This window comes from Oncorhynchus keta, chromosome 7 (assembly GCF_023373465.1).
Source record: "Oncorhynchus keta strain PuntledgeMale-10-30-2019 chromosome 7, Oket_V2, whole genome shotgun sequence".
NCBI lineage: Eukaryota > Metazoa > Chordata > Actinopteri > Salmoniformes > Salmonidae > Oncorhynchus > Oncorhynchus keta.
The window spans coordinates 3431735-3454786 of NC_068427.1; the positions used below are offsets into that span (position 1 = coordinate 3431735).

At 42.6% G+C, this 23052-nt stretch overlaps 1 protein-coding gene across 1 annotated transcript in view; it reads right to left on the bottom strand.

The window, feature by feature from the left end:
• Positions 1-2011: 2011 nt before the first annotated feature.
• Positions 2012-23052, bottom strand: part of LOC118385879 (cell division cycle protein 16 homolog) — a 41916-nt gene continuing 20875 nt past the window's right edge. Inside the window, exons 5-18 of the mRNA XM_035773084.2 lie at positions 21396-21536; positions 20804-20963; positions 19889-19983; positions 17568-17701; positions 16374-16453; positions 16210-16259; positions 15787-15860; positions 13872-13997; positions 13478-13630; positions 10955-11018; positions 8667-8728; positions 7467-7602; positions 7208-7316; positions 2012-3749 (exon numbers count right to left, since the gene is read on the bottom strand). Of these exons, the coding sequence (XP_035628977.1) occupies positions 3490-3749; positions 7208-7316; positions 7467-7602; positions 8667-8728; positions 10955-11018; positions 13478-13630; positions 13872-13997; positions 15787-15860; positions 16210-16259; positions 16374-16453; positions 17568-17701; positions 19889-19983; positions 20804-20963; positions 21396-21536 (1644 nt within the window). The 3' untranslated portion in view covers positions 2012-3489. The remainder of the gene's footprint in view (positions 3750-7207; positions 7317-7466; positions 7603-8666; positions 8729-10954; positions 11019-13477; positions 13631-13871; positions 13998-15786; positions 15861-16209; positions 16260-16373; positions 16454-17567; positions 17702-19888; positions 19984-20803; positions 20964-21395; positions 21537-23052) is intronic.

Genomic DNA, 23052 nt, shown 5'->3' on the forward strand with positions numbered 1-23052 from the left:
TGGCCATGAAGGATAACATCAGTGACATTCATAAGGGAAATCAACATTATCAAAGTTCTTCAGAAACTACTTTTCTTGAGATCTGGACCTCAGTGCGCCAACCACGCACTTCATTTTGCTTGCAGAGTCCTATAGTATAGACAGTATAGACGCAAATCTGTCTCCGCAGATTGTCCGTCCCCTCTAGCCGCATGTGGGAGTCTCATCCCCGTCAGAGTCGCTGTCTCTCTCGCTGCAGCTTGGCTTGAGGATAGAGTGTGGCAGGCAGAGCGGGCTGGCAGTGGTTGCAGTGGTGAAAGTGCTCCACGCATCCGGGCTAGAAGGCTGGCTTAAAGATCGCCCATAGCTGTCATGGTACGGAACTGCATATAGAGGAGATTAACAGTAATGACTATAGCAAAGTGACCACTCACAGGTGTCTGCACTGGCAATTAATTGACATTCATGTGTCCAAGCCTTTTAACTGGATTTTATTTGAGCTACTAATACCTTAACACATCAGCCTAAGCCTAAACACTATATTTTAAGCCACCAATAAATTACAATTAACAATGCTGCAATACAAAATAGGCTACATTATCCCTTTACAATGCTCTGTAAGTACTTTGAGATACCATGAGAAGAATCAACATGCTGGTGGCTACTTATAGTATAGTGCCCCGTTAAATATACTTTATTTCCCCAAACCTTCCGATAAAGTCATTGAGTGACAATCCTCTCACCACTGAGGAAGGTCTGCTTGCCGCTGCTGGTCTCCAGACAGAGCTGAGGCGAGGGTCTCTTCGGGGTAGACACGGAACTCTTGAGACTGGGGACAAAGGTGGAGCAGGTGTCCAAGTCCCGACACACCCTGTCCTGGGTGTAGTTGATGGAGGACTTAGACGGAGTGCAGCCCATCACTACTCCTTCTGCTTGCTGCTGCTCTACTCCATGAGGAAAGGAGCACTCTACTGCACGTGTTCTGCTGAGAGACTGAGGAGAGAGGGTGAAAGAGAGAGAGAGAGAGGCTAGTAGAGTGCAGTGGGTGAGTGTTATGTGTGTATGTATGAGAGGGGGATAAGTGGAGTAGTGGAGTGAGAACTCTGGTGGTTGTCAGGGGCGCAGCTGGAATCCTTGCTTTTAGTTGTCAGGAAGGCGATCGAGAGTAGTAACCAGCCCTCATTTGAAAGCAGCACAAGGAGAAATATCAGAAATTAAACATCACTCCTCCCTTCCATCTGACCTTTAAATGGTTCTCCAAAAAGACGGCATCACAAAGACCCCCCCCAAAACGTGCTTTTCTCTATTACATGGCTGTGTGAGTAGACCTGAGCACTATATCCTGACAGCTCTTGAGATGTAAAACGAACACACTGAGCATTACTTTCCACGATGGTGAGGAAGTGGTTAAGTAGGGACCAAATAAGGGCATGGTACGCTTCGTGACAATCATTGGGCTTGGCTGCTTGAAATGAAATGGAAAGCCGACTGCCTACTTGGTTGATCGACCAAGATCATTACTTGGAACAGGAACCATGGATTTAGTTTCAGTTCGATTCCATTATGCATTTGTCTCGGTCCTAACTTCTGTTGTTTGTGCGTCTCTGCGGAACTCCCATCAACCATTATTTATGAAACTGAAGTTCAAGGGGGCTGTGCATAATGTGTAGTGCGTTGACTTAAAATGAGATAGAGTCTCTACCATCAAATTGACGTAGCCATGTAGGTGTTGCATAATTACACAATATTGATAACGCAAATAGGTTGACACAATGTACTGTATAAGTACCATATCAATAACACTAGGGGAAGATTAAAAATACTGGGGTCCGTTGACAAACTTCACCGCTCAATGCTTTGTATTTTCATGACTGACATACCGGAGTGTTATTACAAGCATTTTTGTTTAGGAATTTAACAGTTAAACTCAAGGGACAATTGATAACATGAGATCATCTCCCTGTCAATGCTTTCGAGTGTTACTATCAAGAGACAAACCGTGCCAGGATTACAATGATCACAGAAATAAATATAAAAAGACAAATGCATGGTTTATTGTAGGAATTACCAACAATATTTTCAACAAAAAGTTCTGGCATTCAGACAGTTTTGTTTATTCAAAGTAAAAATCCACAGGTAAGCATCCCACATGTTCCTGCCAGGAGGCAGGGATACGGGGCACAGTCAGTTGGAGCTCAAAGGGTGTTGCGGCTGCATTAAGCATCCCACATGTTCTTGCTAGGAGGCAGGGATACGGGACACAGTCAGTTGGAGCTCAAAGGGTGTTGCGGCTGCATTAAGCATCCCACATGTTCCTGCTAGGAGGCAGGGATACGGGACACAGTCAGTTGGAGCTCAAAGGGTGTTGCGGCTGCATTAAGCATCCCACATGTTCCTGCTAGGAGGCAGGGATACGGGACACAGTCAGTTGGAGCTCAAAGGGTGTTGCGGCTGCATTAAGCATCCCACATGTTCCTGCTAGGAGGCAGGGATAAGGGGCACAGTCAGTTGGAGCTCAAAGGGTGTTGCGGCTGCATTAAGCATCCCACATGTTCCTGCTAGGAGGCAGGGATACGGGACACAGTCAGTTGGAGCTCAAAGGGTGTTGCGGCTGCATTAAGCATCCCACATGTTCCTGCTAGGAGGCAGGGATACGGGGCACAGTCAGTTGGAGCTCAAAGGGTGTTGCGGCTGCATTAAGCATCCCACATGTTCCTGCTAGGAGGCAGGGATACGGGACACAGTCAGTTGGAGCTCAAAGGGTGTTGCGGCTGCATTGAGCATCCCACATGTTCCTGCTAGGAGGCAGGGATAAGGGGCACAGTCAGTTGGAGCTCAAAGGGTGTTGCGGCTGCATTAAGCATCCCACATGTTCCTGCTAGGAGGCAGGGATACGGGACACAGTCAGTTGGAGCTCAAAGGGTGTTGCGGCTGCATTAAGCATCCCACATGTTCCTGCTAGGAGGCAGGGATACGGGGCACAGTCAGTTGGAGCTCAAAGGGTGTTGCGGCTGCATTAAGCATCCCACATGTTCCTGCTAGGAGGCAGGGATACGGGACACAGTCAGTTGGAGCTCAAAGGGTGTTGCGGCTGCATTAATTCCGTTCAGTCAAGCATCCGAGGACAATGTCTCTGCTTTCCCCACTTCTTCAACAAACTACCTACCTGAGGCCCTATTCCAAACCAATCACTCACCCCACATCCCTGGGCCCTTGGGAATCTGAAAGGACTGGATTACTGGGAGCAATATTAATTCAGCCGCAAAAAAAAATAATTTTACTATACGGTAGAAAACCAGTTGGACTAGAGCTCAAATTTATGCTAAAAACTCTGCCTTACATTCTATTAAGCGAGACCCAGGTTGTTCCCCACCGCTTAAGCTACACCAATCCAATCATTTCAAATCCCAAAGAGGGGAAGTCGACAAGAAACCTAAAGATAAGTGCCAAAGGTCTGGTTTAGAATTGGTCCCACAACTGGTCACTACGACGATCATGTCATCAGTGACATTACGTGCTGGTGTCCGACATCGAGGTCTCAAGCATCATGTCGCTCTCGTACATGTCACACTCCAGGGGCAGCGAGCGCCGAAGGGGCGTGTCCAACAAGGCCTTGTCCTGATTGGACGGCAACGTCTCTCGGACCATGATGACGCTCTCCTCCAGAAGTGGCGTGGCTCGAGCGTCACTGGGTTCCGTTGACATGTTCAGCATCTTCATCAACACTGGCGTGCTCAGCGTTCCGCGGACTTTGTCCTTTATGTCCGTCCCTGAAAGACACATTACCATTAAAATGCTGAATGTACCATCAGTGTTCAAGTCTGAACTACCTTATTCTTATAGTCAGTCTGTGAAGAACTCCTTGCTCCCTCAGTCATGAGCTGTGGCATCACATCGGTGAAAGTCTGCACACACACACACACACGGCTCTCAATCCTTCAGTTTCCAGCCAAGCTACACTACAGCACCTTTCAAACATTATCCAGTGTTCTTTCCCTATATTTTGAAGTTGTGTGCGTTTATGAAAACACGAGTATTTCTTCTATATGTCATAATATCGGACCGTATTATGGTGGTTGTATAGATCGCCAGTTATAACTCCCTGCAACCTTCCATCATGTGCAAGCTTGCCTTGATCATTTATAATTGTCAGCCATATTCTAGCTACACTATATGATCAAAAGTATGTAGACAACTGCTTGTCGAACATCTCAATCCAAAATAATGTGTATTGGTATGGAGTTGGTCACCCCCTTTGCTGCTATAACAGCCTCCAGGGCTCTGTGCAGGCCAGTCAAGTATTTCCACACCGATCTCGACAACCCATTTCTGTATGGACCTCGCCTTGTGCACGGGGGCATTGTCATGCTAAAACAGGAAAGGGCCTTCCCCAAACTGTTGCCACAAAGTTGGAAGCACAGAACCGTATATAAATGTCATTGTATGCTGTAGCGTTAAGATTTCCCGTCACTGGAACTAAGGGGCCTAGCCCGAACCATGAAAAACCTCCCCAAATCATTATTCCTCCCCCACAAAACTTCAGTTGGCACTATGCATTGGGGGCATCCACCAAACCCAGATTCGTCCATTGGACTGCAAGATGGTGAAGCATGATTAATCACTCCAGACAACGCGTTTCCACGTTTCCGGAGTCCAATGGCGGCAAGCTTTACGCCACTCCAGCCGATGCTTGGAATTGCGCATAGTTATCTTAGGCTTGTGTGCGGTTGCTCAGCCATGCAAACCCATTTCATAAAGCTCCCAACGAACAGTTATTGTGCGGACATTGCTTCCAGAGGGAGTTTGGAACTCAGTAGTGAGTATTGTAACAGATGAGACTTTTTATTTGATTTTATACGCTATGCACTCGGTGGTAATGTTCTGTGAGCTTGTGTGGCCTACCACTTCGCAGCTGAGCCGTTGTTGCTCCTAGACAATTCCACATCACAATAACAGCACACCGGGGCAGCTCTAGCAAGGCAGAAATTTGACAAACTGAGTTGGCATCCTATGACGGTAACGCATTGAAAGTCACTGAGCTCAAACCTACCGACAATGTTTGTCTATGGAGAGATCATGGCTGTGTGCTCGATTTTATACACCTGTCAGCAACGGGTGTGGCCGAAAAAGCCAAATCCAAAATTTGAAGGAGTGTCCATACTTTTATATATATATATTGTGTAAATGTTACAAAGTTGTACTCCTCTAGCTCCGGGTTTTCCACCACCTTCATGGATGTCAGCCATAAAGAGCTGTTACTAATGACTGTATATAAACTCAGCCATTTTTTTAAAGATCATTAGTAAAAATCCAAATAACTTCACAGATCTTCATTGTAAAGGGTTTAAAATGCTGTTTCCCATGCTTAATTAATGAACATGCACCTGTGGAACGGTCGTTAAGACACTAACAGCTTACAGACGGTAGGTAATTAAGGTCACAGTTATGAAAACTTTGGACACTAAAGAGGCCTTTCTACTGACTCTGAAAAACACCAAAAGAAAGATGCCCAGGGTCTGTGCTCATCTGCGTGAACATGCCTTAGCCATACTGCAAGGAGGCATGAGGACTGCAGATGTGGCCAGGGCAATAAATTGCAATGTCCGTACTGTGAGATGCCTAAGACCGCGCTACAGGGAGACAGGACAGACAGCTGATCATCCTCGCAGTGGCAGTCCACTGAGGGCTTGTAGGCCTGTTGTAAAGGCAGGTCCTCACCAGACATCACCTGCAACAACGTTGCCCATGTGCACAAACCCACCATCACTGGACCAGACAAGACTGGCAAAAAGTGCTCTTCACTGGCGAGTCAAGGGATGATGGTCGGATTCACGTTTATCGTCGAAGGAATAAGCATTATGCCGAGGCCTGTACTCTGGAGCGGGACCGATTTGGAGGTGGAGGGTGCGTCATGGTCTGGGGCAGTGTGTCACAGCATCATCGGACTGAGTTTGTTGTCATTGCAAACAATCTCAATGCTGTGCGTTAAAGGGAAGACATCCTCCTCCCTCATGTGGTACCCTTCCTGCAGGCTCATCCTGACATGACCCTCCAGCATGACAATGCCACCAGCCATATTACTCGTTCTGTGCGTGACTTCCTGCAAGACAGGAATGTCAATCCCATTGAGCGCGTCCGGGACCTGCTGGATCAGCGGGTGAGGGCTAGGGCCATTCCCCCCAGAAATGTCCGGGAATTTGCAGGTGCCTTGGTGGAACTGGCAAGAACTGGCAAGTCTGGTGCAGTCCATGAGGAGATGCACTGCAGTACTTAACGCAGCTGGTGGCCACACCAGAGACTGACTTTTACTTTTGACCCCCCTTTTGTTCAGGGACACATTATTCTATTTTTGTCAGTCACAGGTCTGTGGAACTTCTTCAGTTTATGTCTCAGTTGTTGAATCTTGTTATGTTCATACAAATATTTACATGTTAAGTTTGCTGAAAATAAACTCAGTTGACAGTGAGAGGACGTTTATTTTTCTAAGTTTATAATAACCATGATATCAAAGTAAACTTGGAGTCCCGTGATATGGTGCATTCCTCACACTACGACTCAGGAAAGCATGCAGCTACAGATTAAATTAGCTATGATGAACTCCACAGGGTGGCGAAAGTGCACTGTGAGGACCTTGATGCTCCTTTCCAATAAATATCGAGGTTCTTCTTCTGGTGACATTATGATCGATGCTCGGCTGCCATTTGACAAAAATAATCTCTCTTTTGTTCATAATAATCTCATGTTGGCTATACCCGCACTGTTATCTGCGAGCTGTTGGCTAGATCCCACATGCCAATACCATTGGGCACATTCGCTATATAACGCAACATTTTTTGTGAAGAAAATGTGATGGAAAACCACTACATGGGTATTTCACCACAAAAGTAATTTTATGTGCACTGCATCACACACAGCCTTTTATGAAAACATCTATAGTTTGAAAAATGCATGTAGATTTTACAATATTCACATACAAATCTGTTCGCCAATTGAAAATTAAAACAGCTAGTGTGGAAATAACACATTTTTAGCTGCACTGCCCCTTTAACACATGTAATTCACCCACAAGGCACACGCTAGCAACTAGACTAGGAGAAAGAAAAAACGAAAACTTAAAATCAACAGTTGCCTTGTATCAAGTCTGATGTTCATTGTTAAAAATACACATGCTATTATTTTTTGTTTTGTTTGTATAGGTGTTCTAACATGGGTTGCAAAGTAGTTTTACCCATGTAGGAAGTTTGACCTATGTAGGCATCCGTGTCTCCAATGTACATCTCAATGCAGTGGCCGAGCATAGTCACAGAAAACGTGTCATCTCTTTTAAGACCGAGTGCCTGTCAAAAAGAAGCAAAAAACTCAATTGTTGTAATAACATACAAAAAATGTATAGCAATATTTATTCAACATATCACATGGTCATGTCAATGGATTTAACATTTTAAATAAAGGAACAAAAAAACACCCAAAAACTGAATAACCAGTACCGTGTGAAAGTAGTCGATGGCGCTCTCGAAGTCTCCCATGAGGCTGTGCACATATCCGATGACCGAGTAGGTTGAGGCGTGCTGAGGGATGAGAACCAGGGCCTGGCGGTGGTACTCCAACGCCTGGTCATACTTCCTATTGGAGGACAGAAAAAAATAACCAATCAGACAGTTCTCACAGAGCCAATCTAGAGATCTGCCTGGTCTGGGTGTGTTCCACAGGAGGTTGGTGGCACCTTAATTGTGGAGGATGGGCTCCTGGTAATGGCTGGAGCAGTATAGGTGGAACCATGTGTTTGATAGCTTTCCAGACATTATTATGAGCTGTTCCTCCCCTCAGCAGCCCCCTGTGGTGTGTTCAGAGATCCAAAATAAGATGTAAACACATCTTCCTCTCTCAGACCGGTGTCCAAATAGTACTTTTCAAATTCAACACATAGGAAAACAGCCCATCATGTTTTGTACAAATCAAATACTGAACCATGTGTATGTCATTCACAGGAGTATGACTTAAACTGATTCAATCAATTGGTCAGTACACACTGCAGTTCAGTTAAGAAGCCTTTATTGACATAAAAACAACACATTAACTGCAAGGTGCAGATTACCAAAGATTGCCCTTTACATAAAGTACCCAAACCTTTTCAAAACCTCCACTTGTACAGCAAAGCCTCTCTCTAGATCTGCCGAGTGGCTCCTACGCATTATTCATGAACAGATCTGTGCATGAATACTCAATTAGAGACCTACTTATACAGAAGGACTGAGGAGAGCAAGTGTGTCTCTGAAAATAGTCAGAGGAGAGAGAGGTCCTATCATCACCTCAGGCTTTCCACCTGAAATTACCACTCAGGTTAATTTTGGATCCCTGTCCTTTAACGTAGTACCTGGAAGACAATAGATAAATGCCTGCCTACCCATCCCATAAGTAATGAGAACATGGAAATTACAACGATGGCATCATAGGAGAGCTACAGATACAGAGATATGCCAGTCAGAACTTCCTTTCTGTTCAGTTCCATCCCCTCAAAAGATGAAATGTCACAAAGCCAGCTATAAATATTCTGGATGAGCTAAAGCTAGCTAGCTTCAGTTTGCTCCACATTTCAGCTCAGAATTCATCCATATCACAAAGGTGGATATCTAACCAAACACCTTCCACATGTTGCACATTGACAACCCAGGATGATTCATACTCACTTCAGTTTTCGACAAACGTGACCCAGGTTGTTCAGGAGAGGCTCCCACTTGTCCACGGTCACCTGACAAATAAAAAAACTGAAATCATGGCAAAAGAGGAATGTTTGCATTGAACAGGACTCTGAAACGGAATCTTACAACTCAACGATACTGGCTGCCAGTTCTTAACCCTCATACTATCGACTGGTAAACCAAAGGTGGTTTAGTCAATTCTTAAAATTGACCAGGTAATTAACAAAAATCTAAATAATGCGTTTCTGTATCAATATGGACTTAAATATTCAAGACCTTTGGGGTCATTTTGACCTGTCACCCCCCAAAAAAGAGTATATATAATAATCTGACTATAGTAATTTCACAGATATTATTTGAATCTAGGTTTCTCTGGAGACATAAGATATCACCCCATGTGTGTATTGTCTAAGAAGGAAAGTCATTCTAGCACAAATCTAAAAACATCTTTATTTGAATCCAGGATTCTCTGGAGACCTAATAAGTTATCCATACCACCACAAGAGGGTGAAGGGGGACCTGTATAATTGATTTTGACTAGATAGACAGAACGAACACCTGCAGTGATGATTCACCTTATGTAGCCTAGTGGTTAGAGTGTTGGAATAGTAACCGAAAGGTTGCAAGATTGAATCTGTCATTCTGCCCCTAAAGGCAGTCAACCCACTGTTCTTAGGCCGTCATTGAAAATAAGAATTGACGTGCCTAGTTAAATAAATATTTGTAAAAAATTAATACAAGTGTACGCCTATGGTTATAAGTATAACCGTGAACAAAATTTAACCTTGAAATTAAAAAAAGTGTCAGTACTAAGAATACCTGGTAGAACTAATACAGAAACCAGCTACCCTCTATATGAACAGTGCTCTAGTCATGTGTATTCTCAAAAAAAAAGAAGCTATTTTACAGGAAATGTTATAAATACCAGAATTCCTATAATATTCTGTGTTTGAGACTTGTTATGGTATTTGGGTTACTGTACATTTGGTTTGAAGTGACTGGGGAGTTTGGCATGCTTTTTGAAACGTCCTACAGTAGGCCCTACCACTCCCAACGTCTAACTAGCAGAGATGCCAACACTGCCCGTAGGGTAAGTACATGTTTTAAAACATGTCTCATTTTAACTAGGCAAGTCAGTTAACAACAAATTATTATTTACCTCCGACGGCCTACCACGGCCAAACCCTCCCCTAACCCAGACGACGCTGGGCCAATTGTGCGCCGCCCTATGGGATTCCCGATCATGGCCGGTTGTTATACAGCCCGGGATCGAACCAGGGTCTGTAGTGATGCCTCTAGCACTGAGATACAGGGCCTTAAGAGCGCTGCGCAACACGGGAGCCACAAAATAATATATCTTTGTGAGCATATAACTTGTACTTGCCAACCTTCCTTACCCATTAGAATTGACCCCTAACTTTTGCTCTCATCTCTCCTGTCCAGGTGCCATCTCCCTCTGTTGTACATAGGGCTGGAGTATGGCCTTACTAACAACTCTAAACTGACCTAGCGCTTCTTCAGCCAGGCCTTGAGCATCGCACCAGAAGACCCCTTTGTCATGCATGAGGTGGCCGTGGTGGTCTTCCAGATCGGAGTGAGTAACACGCGTATTATTATTTTTGCATGGTCTCTATGCACACACACAGGGCCCTGCACACGGACACTCCAACACAAACAATCACTCAAACACAAATATACTGACGACACACACATACCCAATCAGCAAATTACCTGCTACTCTGTTTATCATATATCCTGATGCCTAGTCACCTTATGCTTATACATATCTACCTCTATCACTCCAATATCCCTTCACATTGTAAATATGGTACTGGAACTGACTGACCGTGTGTGTGTGTGTGTGTGTGTGTGTGTGTGTGTGGTATGCTTGCTTTCTCGTGTTAATTTTATTTCTAATGGGCTTTTGTTGTTTTTAGTATTACATTGTTATTGGGCATTTCACCATACTTGTACATGGGACATTAAAACTTAAATGGGGAAATGTATATTTTTGTTTTACAGAATATGCAAATTAACTGTGCTAAAAGTCTCCTGGTAATTTTGATTCTCCAGATAACATTACTACATGTCTTATACTGTTTTAATAACAATTTTGCTATGACTATTGGGGGAAAAAGCAACAGTTTCTTATTGGGGTCAAAGTGAACCCAGTTGGTAATCCATGCATGGAGAAGATGTTGGTCGTATGATTAAGAAGTCCCAAAACTTAAAGACTCGAGCATGATACGTGGCACTCGATTGAAATGAGCAGCTACCTCGTTCCCAATGGCTTTGATCTTGTCCATGGCATCCAGGAACAACTTCTCGGCTGTTTTCCAGCTGAAAAGGGAAGAACCCAAGACATTTCAGCAAAATCCACACATTAATAAGTAAATAAAAAATAAGGCAATAGTACCTTTCACACATCGTGTCAGCCTGAACAGTACTGTGCTCGTTCAAATTGTCTTTTCAAATGGTCCTTTCCAGCACAGTTCCAGCAACTATGGTGGACACGTTGCCAGGTACAGCTGTTGGATAATCTTTTCCCGACTAAATAGACAGAACCCGTGTTTTTAGTCACGACCTAATCTCTATTAACCCAGAAGTAAAATCTTACGTAATTTGGTCAGCTGCGTCTAAGAGTTCGAAGTTCAGATTTCCGGCAAAGATGTCGCGACCCTCACAAAAGGAAAAGTACTCATCCAAATGTGTGCACGTGGAGGTATTCTACATCATATTCGGGTGCATGTGCGTGTCTGTGTGTGAGTAGAAATACACATTATCCCAGTACGTGTTAGGGCCAGGATGATGCCAGTATCGTGACACTCGTTAGTATCGTGACAAGGAAAAACAAGAAGCAAATTCTACTTCAGGAAAACAGCCCATTGTTACACATACAGCAGGGTTTTAAAAGGACTAAAGACATTGGTCTGCTTTGTGTTTTCATTTTTGACGTGGAAAAGAATATTGCAAATTCTAAAAACAACAAAAACACATGAGAAAGCAAGCATCACAGTCAGTCCGTTCCAGTACCATATTTACAATGTGAAGGGATATTGGATTGATAGTGGTAGATGTGTAAACATAAGGCATCAGGATAAACAGTTGAAGTCAGAAGTTCACATACACCTTAGCCAAATACATTTAAACACAGTTTTTCACAATTTCTGACATTTAATCCTAGTAAAAATTCCCTGTCTTAGGTCAGTTAGGATCACCACTTTATTTTAATAATGTGAAATGTCAGAATAATAGTAGAGAGAATGATTTATTTCAGCTTTTATTTACAGGTATTTCATCACATTCCCAGCGGGTCAGAAGTTTACATACACTCAATTAGTATTTGGTAGCATTGCCTTGAAATTGTTGAACTTGGGTCAAACAAGCTTCCCAGAATAAGTTGGGTGAATTCTGGCCCATTCCTCCTGACAGAGCTGGTGTAACAGAGTCAGGTTTGTAGGCCTCCTTGCTTGCACATGCTTTTTCAGTTCTGCTCACACATTTTCTAGGTCAGGGCTTTGTGATGGCCACTCCAATACCTTCACTTTGTTGTCCTTAAGCCATTTTGCCACAACATTGGAAGTATGCTTGTGGTCATTGTCCATTTGGAAGACCCATTTGCAACAAAGCTTTAACTTCCTGACTGATGCCTTCAGATGTTGTTTGAAAATATCCACATGATTTCCCTACCTCATGATGCCATCTATTTTGTGATGTGCACCAGTCCCTCCTGCAGCAAAGCACCCCCACAACATGATGCCGCCACCCCTGTGCTTCACGGTTGGGATGGTGTTCTTCAGATTGCAAGCCTCCCCCTTTTTCCTCCAAATATAATGATGGTCATTGTGGCCAAACAGTTCCATTTTTGTTTCATCAAACCAGAGGACATTTCTCCAAAAAGTTGCTCAGCGGCCTTTCAGGTTATGCCGATATAGGGCTCGTTTTACTGTGAATATAGATACAAAAGTATCTTCACAAGGTTCTTTGCTGTTGTTCTGGGATTGAGTTGCACTTTTCACACCAAAGTACGTTCATCTCTAGGAGACAGAACGAGTCGCCTTCCTGAGCGGTATGACGGCTGCGTGGTCCTATGGTGTTTATACTTGCGTACTATTGTTTGTACAGATGAACGTGGTTCCTTCAGGCGTTTGGAAATTGCTCCCAAGGACAAACCAGACTTGGAGGTCTACAATTTTTTTTATGAGGTCTTGGCTGATTTCTTTTGATCTTCCCATGACGTCAAGCAAAGAGGCACTGAGATTGAAGGTAGGCCTTGAAATACATCCACAGGTACACCTCCAATTGACTCAATGATGTCAATTAGCCTAACAGAAGCTTCTAAAGCCATGACATAATTTTCTGTAATTGTCCAAGCTGTTTAAATCCACAGTCAACTTAGTGTATGTAAACTTCTGACCCACTGGAATTGTGATACAGTGAATGATAAGTGAAATGATCTGACTGTAAACAATTGTTGGAAAAATTACTTGTGTCACGCACAAAGTAGATGTCCTAACTGACTTGCCAAAACTATAGTTTGTTAACAAGAAATTTGTAGAGTGGTTGAAAAACAAGTTAATGACTCCAACCTAAGTGTATGTAAACTTCCGACTATATACTGATTGGATGTCAGTGGGTATGCATGTGTGTAGAGTCAGTATAAATGTATGTGCATATTATGACTGTGAGCAAAAGATGGAGTGAGTGTTTTGAGTTGGAGTGTCAGTGTACCTGAGTGTGCAGGGACCTGTGTGTGTGCATAGAGACCATGCAAAAATAATATTCTGCGTGTTACTCACTCTCCGTTCTGGAAGGCCACCACGGCCACCTCGTGCATGACAAAGGGGTCTTCTGGTGCGATACTCAAGGCCTGGCTGAAGAAGCGCTCGGCCAGTTTAGAGTTGTTAGTAAGGCCATACTCCAGCCCTATGTACAACAGAGGGAGATGGCACCTGGACAGGAGAGATGAGAGCAAAGGTTAGGGGTCCATTGGGGCGGCAGGGTAGCCTAGTGGTTAGATCCCCGAGCTGACAAGGTACAAATCTGTCGTTCTGCCGCTGAACAGGCAGTTAACCCACTGTTCCTAGGCCGTCATTGAAAATAACTTTCACACACATCCTGTTCTGTGGGGGTATCTGGGTGTCCATGTGCGTGTGTGTGCAAGGGGAGTCTGGGTTCAATAACAGTACATACCCCTTCATCAGTTGCGCAGCGGTGAAGTAGGCAGCCATGGCCTGGTCGTGTTCACTCTCCACCGCAAACGAGTGACCGTAGGCGATCCATGCCGGACCGTACGTCCGCTCCAAAGTTGTTGCCTTGCTGGGGGAGACAGAATTAGGATGTTCGTGTAAATAAGAGATATTCTACTCAGTCACGGAACGAATGCAGAGTAAATATTATTATTAGTATGTAAGTAATACAGTACCAGTCAAAAGTTGACACTTACTCATGCCAGGGTTTTTCTTAATTGTCTACATTGTAGAAGAAGAGTGATGACATTACAACTATGGAATCATGTAGTAACCAAAAAAGTAACCACCTTTATGACAGCTTTGCACACTTGGCATTCTATCAACCAGCTTAATAAGGCAGTCAGTCACCTGGAATGCATTTGAAATAACAGGTGTGCCTTGTCAAAAGTTAATTTGTGGAGTTTATTTCCTTCTTAATAAGTTTGAGCCAATCAGTTGTGCTGTGACAAGGTAAGGGGGGGGTATACAGAAGATGGTATTTTACCAAAAAAGGACTAAATCCATTTGATGGCAAGAACAGCTCAAATAAGCAAAGAGAAATGACAGTCCAGCATTACTTTACGACATGAAGGTCAGTCAATACAGAACGTTTCAAGAACTGAAAGTTTCTTCAAGTGAAGTCACAAAAACCAAGCTCTATTATGGAACTGGCTCTCATGAGGACCGACACAGGAAAGAAGACCCAGAGTTACCTCTGCTGCGGAGGATAAGTTCATTAGATACCAGCCTCAGAAATTGCAGCCCAAATAAATGCTTCACAGAGTTCAAGTAACAAACAACATCAACTGTTCAGAGAAGACTGCATGAAATCAGGCCTTCATGGTGAAATTGCTGCAAAGAATCCCCTACTAAAGGACACCAATAAGAGGAAAAGACTTGCTTGGGCCAAGAAACACAAGCAATGGACATTAGACCAGTGGAAACCTGTCCTTTGGTCTGATGAGTCCAAATTTGAGATTTTTGGTTGAAACAGCCATGTCTTTGTGGGATGCAGAGTAGGTGAACAGATGATCCCTGTATGTGAGGTTCCCACCCTGTATGTGAGGTTCCCACCGTGTAGCATGGAGGTAGTGTTATGGTGCCTTGCTGGTGACACTGATTTATCTAGAATTCAAATCACATGCCATCCCATCTGGTTTGCGCTCAGTGGGACTATGATTTATTTTTCAACAGGACAATGACCCAACAAACCTCCAGTCAGTGTAAGGGCTATTTGAACAAGAAGGATAATGATGGATTGCTACATCAGATGACCTGGCCTCCACAATCACCCAACCTCAACCCAATTAAGATGGTTTGGGATGAGTTGGACTGCAGCGTGAAGGAAAAGCAGCCAACAAGTGCTCAGCATGTGGTAACTCCTTCAAGACTGTTGGAAAAGCATTCCAGGTGAAGCTGGTTGAGAGAATGCCAAGCGTGTGCAAAGCTGTCATCAAGGCAAAGGGTGGCTACTTCGAATAATCTCAAATATAAAATATATATAATATAATAATAATAATAATAAATGCCATTTAGCTGACGCTTTTATCCAAAGCGACTTACAGTCATGTGTGCATACATTCTACGTATGTCAAGGCAAAGGGTGGCTACTTCGAATAATCTCAAATATAAAATATATGACTTGTTTAACACTTTTTTGGTTACGACATGATTCCATGTGTCATGTCATATTTTAACGCCTTCACTATTATTGTACAATGTAGAAAATAGTAAAAAATAAAGTAAAGTAAAAAACACTTGAATGAGTAGGTGTCTCCAAACTTGTGATTCATCAGCAAAGTGAATGAATCTAAATATTTGGATATCAACATCTGACTGCTGAATAGGCCTGGCAATAAGAACATGACATCTGGTACCTGAGATATCTACGAGCGTGTTCATTTTTGTGACCGACCATTAGATAGTAGCATCCCACAGCAAACCAAGAGACCTAGATGAAAACAACGCTTACCATTTGGTTAGTGGTCAAATATTAAATCCATTAATTTTTTTTTTTTTTTTTAAACATACTGTACCAATCAGAGCTTAGACATATGCCCTGTCAAGATGCAAGTATAGAGGGGTATCACAGGAGGTTGGTGGCACCGTAATTGGGGAGGAGGGTAATGGCTGGTAGCAGGATGAGTGGAACGGCATCAAACATGTGGTTTGTAGGCGTTTGATGCCATTCCATTTTCTCCAGCCATTATTATGAGCAGTATTCCCCTCAGCAGCCTCCTGTGGCGGGTATACTCATAGCAGAGGAAAGTAGTGGGAAACAAAGCAGGGGTTATACTTACTGGGTTGTTGGGATACAAGTCCACAAGCTTGTGTGAAAGGTAAAACAGTTCTGTAGGGGAATAAAGAGCAGAGAATCGTGGTACATATATTGTCTCTCTCCAAACAATCTTTCCTGAGTATGTATGAATAAACACACTTAAAGGGAGAGCATCAACTGTATTACCATTTGCTTTGCTGAGCTCCACCAGTGTTCCTATATGAACAGGTAAGCAGTTGGCATGGAATGGGTCTTTCACCATCACCCTTGAAGAAACAAGACATTCAGGTGATATGTAGACGGGGCCAAATTATAAGTATGCAATTTATACCCTATTCACAGAACTGGAGAGAATAATATTCCTGAGTGTACAAAACATTAAGAACTCCTGTTCTTTCCATGACAGACTGACCAGGTGAAAGCTAGGATCTCTTATTCAGGTCACTTGTTAAATCCACTTCAATCAGTGTAGATGAAAGGGAGGAGACAAGTTAAAGAAGGAATTTTAAGCCTTAAGAAAATTGAGACATGGATTGTGTGTGTGCATTTCAGAGGGTGAATGGGCAAGACAAAAGATTTAAGTGCCTTTGAACGGGGTATTAGTTGCAGGGGCACCGTTTGTGTCAAGAACTGCAACGCTGCTGGGTTTTTCCACACTAAACAGTTTCCGTTGTGTATCAAGATGGGTCCACCACCCAAAGGACATCCAGCCAATTTGACAACTGTGGGAAACAATGGAGTCAACATGGGCCAGCATCACAGTGGAACACTTTCAACACCTTGTAGAGTCCATGGCCAATTAATTGAGGACATTCTAAGGCAAAAAGGGGGTGCAGCTTAATATTAGGAAGGTGTTCCTCATGTTTTGTACACTCAAGTGTATATCATAAGATCTTATGAACAAAAAAAGGTTTGGCCGTTTTAACACCTGCAGACTCATCTTAAAGTAACCCATACCAACGAACTGAAGTAGTTTTGTGCCAACAATTCGTTAAATATGTGTCCCCCAAAAATGTCATATCTCCTAAATATAGGACAGACATTTCAAAACCTTGTGATTTTTCAATGCTTCTATGGGCTATAGTAGTTAGGCCAAATTCAATATTTCATCAAATAATATATTTGTTTTTATACCTGAAGGGTACTTAAAATTCAAAATCAAATTGCGAAATGATCCTTGGTATGACCATCTTTAAACCATTCCATATGTTAGCTTCGCTGTTGGGGGGGGGGTACTTAGACTGAGGTTATAAACAAACAAAAAAATTGTTAGTTTTGCAGATTAACACCAGCAGACTGCCAATAAATCTCAAGAGGAACCGGTCTATGTATTTCTAGTTAAAAGGTTAAGGTGGGCCAGCGATTAGTTATCAAACTTACATGGATGTGAGTTTGTAGCACATTTTGAAGTCGCAGTTGTAATAATGCCTCTCTGCGATGGAGACCACCACATCCAAGTTGTCCTGGAGACCGTTGACCATCTCTGGGACCACCATATCACTGGGTTTGTTATACTGAGGGAAGGAAAGAGGAATGGATGGATGGAGGGACAAAAAGGGTGGGGAGAACATTTTAGGGTCATGCTGTCATGGTTACTGGTTGACTGACAAGGGCAGCTGTAGATGACCAATACGACAATAGGAGTAATTGTACTATGGTTCATTCTGAACTATAGGGCAAAATCCAAAGTGATATGCGATGACCTACTGTGGCGGTTGTGAGATTCTTTCTGTCGGTTATTGTCATGCAAAAGACTGTTCGTCTCACGGGAAATGACCGTTAACATAAGCAAGTTAAGCCTCTAGGCCTCCACGTATACCAAGTGGCTGATGCGTGCCTTTGGAATATCTACAATTTTTTTTTTAAAGTCTGATTTATCAATTTAATATACACCATTACAATAAATCCATGATTTATTTTAGTCAGGTCTAAAGAAACATGACCAAGAAAATGTATTTCAGTAGAACAGAATACGAGTTTGCCTACTGTATGTTATCTGGCTTGGTCATTTGGCAGACAACCTTTGCTTAGAAGTCCCGTTCCATTATTTAATATTATAGTAAGAACAATGATACTCAACTTAACATGAATGAAATCGAGATTTTCCCCATTCTGGAGAGAGTGCACATACGTGACTACGTTGAGCATAAAAGTGATCCTTTGAAACCGTTCCTATATTTAGTTATTTGACAACTTCAGTTGTGAATGATAAGAATGTCTTAGAAAATCAAAACATGGGTTGCATGATGCGACTATAGGCTATTGATGATTTAACAAATTGCAAAAAAATGCTTGCCGCAGGCTGCACAGCTGCTCTATCATATTTTCACTCATCAAACTATACTTAATTTAACCTGGTCTTCACTAATATGTCAAATTAGAACACCCCATTATCAAATGGGCAGGATTAAAAAAATAAAAAGTAATCTGTATGCAACTGAATAGTGAACGGAGGCGTGCGCTTTCCCGCCAGTCCGTTTTTCAATGATGGCGCTACTTCGGTTTTATATAGTGGTGCATGTGCATAACACGAGCAGCTGAGAAGTAAAATATGAACACACTTATTCCACTCCACAACCACTGTTCTGAGGAGCATGCGTTCGCTGCGTGACAGGTGATATTCCACCCAACTGTATGCCATGGGCTCTCCAACACAGTTCCTGCAGCTACCCAGTGATTCATTTGGAAAGTAAAATCTGTTCGGGAATGTCGACAGTAACATTTTCACAACAAAACGTTTAAACTGTTGACAACCCCTCTGCGCACTCCATAAAGGAATAAAGGAGCGCAAGGAAAGATGGAAACACATGGTGGAGATATATTCTGTATAGCTAAAAAAGGTAATGTGTCATCCAATTATTTTTGAAAATACATTTAAATTCATTTTACTAGGCTATTCAAAATCAAATTCCATATAATAATAGGCTAACTGAGCCGCCCTGCAAAAGCAATGAACCAACAGCATCGCCAAGGGCTATACGCTCTCTCCCAGACATGGACATACATTTGAGCATAGCATAGTCAATATTAAAATGAAATGATAATAATAATAATAATAATAATAATAATAATAATAATCCACACTCAAATGCGATTACTCGAATGTGTTTAATTGGAGCAAGACCAATTATGTCCCAAAATCCGTTTGATTATGATTGTATTGTAGAACGGCTTCATCATCATTTTAATTCAGGTTTGTTTTCTGTCTTGGCCCAATAACCCATAAGCTCTAATATGTGTATGGGTGTTTTGAATTGATCATCACCTTAGAAGACGTTTTCCATTTTTTTTGTCTTTTTGTTTTTTTGTTAGGCTTTGAAACAGAATCCACAACCATGTTTTGCACTCAGTTTCAACCTGCCGTTGCACTTCTTTCTTCAAATTGATCATCACAGTTTAAGTGAGTTTTAAAAGCAAGATTCTGTTTGTGTTGGATGTGATTTCCAATTACTTTTGCATTGATGTCAGAGTGGTTGGGTACTACGACTAGAAAGCTTGTCCGGAATGCATAAGAGGAGATGGCCGTGACTCAATGGTCACGTATAATTTTACTGTATAATTCTACCACAGCCCTATGATGACCTGGGTATTCAAGTACAGAAACAACATTGTGATCAACATTGACTGTGTACAAATGGAAAAGTAACATCGGAATCTGAACAGGATTGATGTCCTGACATGGAGGATAACAGTGGACGTACCTTCTTCAATTTATTCTCAAACAGGAAGTGAAGTAATTCATCTTCCTCCTCAGTGCACTGTTGGCTCAGAGGAAGTGAGTCCAGGAAGTCCTTTTCTATTACACACAAAAACGACCGGTCTTCAAAATGGGGGGCTTGGGTAAAAAATATATACAGTGCATTCGGAAAGTATTCAGACCCTTTGACATTTTGTTACGTTACAGCCTTATTCTAAAATTGACAATAATCTTTTTTTCCCCCTTTCAATCTACACACAACACCCAATAATGACAAAGCAAAATTAGGTTTTTAGAAAAAAAATGAAATATAATTTAAGTATTCAGACCCTTTATTCAGTACTTTGTTAAAGCACTTTAAACAGCGACTACAGCCTCGAGTCTTCTTGTGTATGACGCTAGAATCTTGGCACACCTGTACTTGGGGAGTTTCTCCCATTCTTCTCTGCAGATTTTGGGGCGGCAGGTAGCCTAGTGGTTAGAGTGTTGGGCCAGTAACCAAAAGGTTGGTTATCGGTATCATTTATTTTTTGGCAAGGAAAATATCAGATATCGGCCAAAAATGTCATATTAGTGCATCACTATATTTCATTTATTTTATACATTTGCTAAAATGTAAAAAAAATGTTTAAAAATATTTTAAAAAATAGTTCTTGGTGTATTGTGTGTAGATTGATGAGGGAAAAAAACTATTCAATCAATTTTAGAATAAGGCTGTAAAGTAACAAAATGTGTAAAAAGTTGAGGGGTCTGAATACTTTCCGAATGCACTATACACACTCATCTGCCTACATAGCATACATGGTACAACTACATTTACCCTACAGATACATCAGTAAGTACAGTATCGTTATTAAAAACAAATGGCACAAAATCTATATTAGTCCTGCTACACACGTGCAAAACCCATAAGCTTCACCTTCCTGAGCGGTCAGCATGTGATGGGACGTTAGAAGGTCAAAGGCTTCAAAGCAGTACACGTCCAGTTTCAAGGCCTCTTTGTAGCTGGACGTGGCAAGAGGCCGGTTGTCCATAGCATCATAGATCTTCCCCCGCAAGAGACAAATAGAACTGTCGATCTGAGAGGGGGTGAGTGGGAAATGAGGAAGAGGGAGGAAGATGTGAAGCAGCATCAGTCGGGGAAGCCTCCAGGGGACACTGACATAAAGACCCACACATTAATTTTGTATGAATGTGGCTACTGGGTGAACGACAGACCCCTTTAATAAATATGACAATGACTACTACAAAAATTAAAAAGTATCACTTTCAAAAGGAATAATTCATGAAAATGCAGACATGGGGTCTTTGAATACGGTGTTGCCATATTAGTCACCCACAATACAGTATGCAAATACTATGGTTAACCTGTAACCACAACACCATAAATGTGAAGGAACTGGGGATTTATATAATGTTTTTAAATCACACTAAGAGGCTTGAACACAAACCTGGAATTACAGGGCCACAAAAACAAAAATGGACCCTATTGTGTCAGAGCTGAGACTCACAGAGGCAGGGCTCATCTCCCAGTCCTTGGGCGACTGTTGTATCCCGTGGTCCTCTTCGACACGCTGGTCCAGCAGCTTCTTGCTGACTGGCTCCTCCATGTCCAGGATGTCTAAGGCCTGCTGGAACTCTTTGGCAGCATACTGCACAAAACAAACAATAGGTTAGTGCTTCCAATGGGTCAGGTAAGTTAGGAGCATGGTGTTGGTAAACTCAGGGTTGTAAGGTTTGATTCCTGCATAGGCCACATAATTAATATGCTGGCAGTTCTGTAAGACCATTTGGCTAGGAAGACGCTGCTAAATGACCATATTGGAGAATAACAGCACAAATACGATGAACTTGTACTTGTCTCTAGTCTGTAAGTGTAAGTAAAACAGAGTGGAAAGTAAACAAATAGTGAGAGAAAACATGTTCAAAAGAACACATTAAGGTATAGCTAAAATACAAGTGTAGGGGAGCCTACAGTTTTTGTCCCATTAAAAAATAAATAGACACGACATCGGTCACATTGACCCTCTGGCCCAAGGACTCTTTGTGGAGGCAAAGTCTAATGATGATTTTCATTAACGGTCATGTCTGTGGATTATATTTTGGTATGATAGACACATTTAGCTACCTCCGATACATGGTCATCACCGCATTATATGAATGATATGTTCGCAAGGAATAATGGCGCCAGAGGGCATTGGCTGCCGGTTTACAGGCTCTTAACCAATTATAGTTCTACAACTGCACCATCGAGAGCATCCTGACTGGTTGCATCACCGATTGGTATGGCAACTGCTCGGAATCTTGCCGGCTGGCGCCGACAAAGATGGCCGCCTCGCTTCGCTTTCCTAGGAAACTATGCAGTTTTGTTTTTTTACGTGTTATTTCTTACATTAGTACCCCAGGTCATCTTAGGTTTCATTACATACAGTCGAGAAGAACTACTGAATATAAGATCAGCGTCAACTCACCATCAGTACGACCAAGAATATGATTTTCGCGACGCGGATGCTGTGTTCTGCCTTTCAAACAGGACAACGGAATGGATCCCATGCGGCGACCCAAAAAAACAACTCCGTAAAAGAGGGAAACGAGGCGGTCTTCTGGTCAGACTCCGGAGACGGGCACATCGTGCACCACTCCCTAGCATTCTTCTCGCCAATGTCCAGTCTCTTGACAACAAGGTTGATGAAATCCAAGCAAGGGTAGCATTCCAGAGGGACATCAGAGACTGTAACGTTCTTTGCATGGCTCACTGGAGAGACGCTATCGGAGGCGGTGCAGCCAGCGGGGTTTCTCCACGCATCGCGCCGACAGAAACAAACATCTTTCTGGTAAGAAGAGGGGCGGGGGCGTATGCCTTATGGCTAACGAGACATGGTGTGATGAAAGAAACATACAGGAACTCAAATCCTTCTGTTCACCTGATTTAGAATTCCTCACAATCAAAATGTAGACCGCATTATCTACCAAGAGAATTCTCTTCGATTATAATCACAGCCGTATATATCCCCCCACCCAGGCAGACACATCGATGGCTCTGAACAAACTTGATTTGACTCTTTGCAAACTGGAATCCATTTATCCGGAGGCTGCATTCATTGTAGCTGGGGATTTTAACAACGCTAATCTGAAAACAAGACTCCCTAAATTTTATCAGCGTATCGA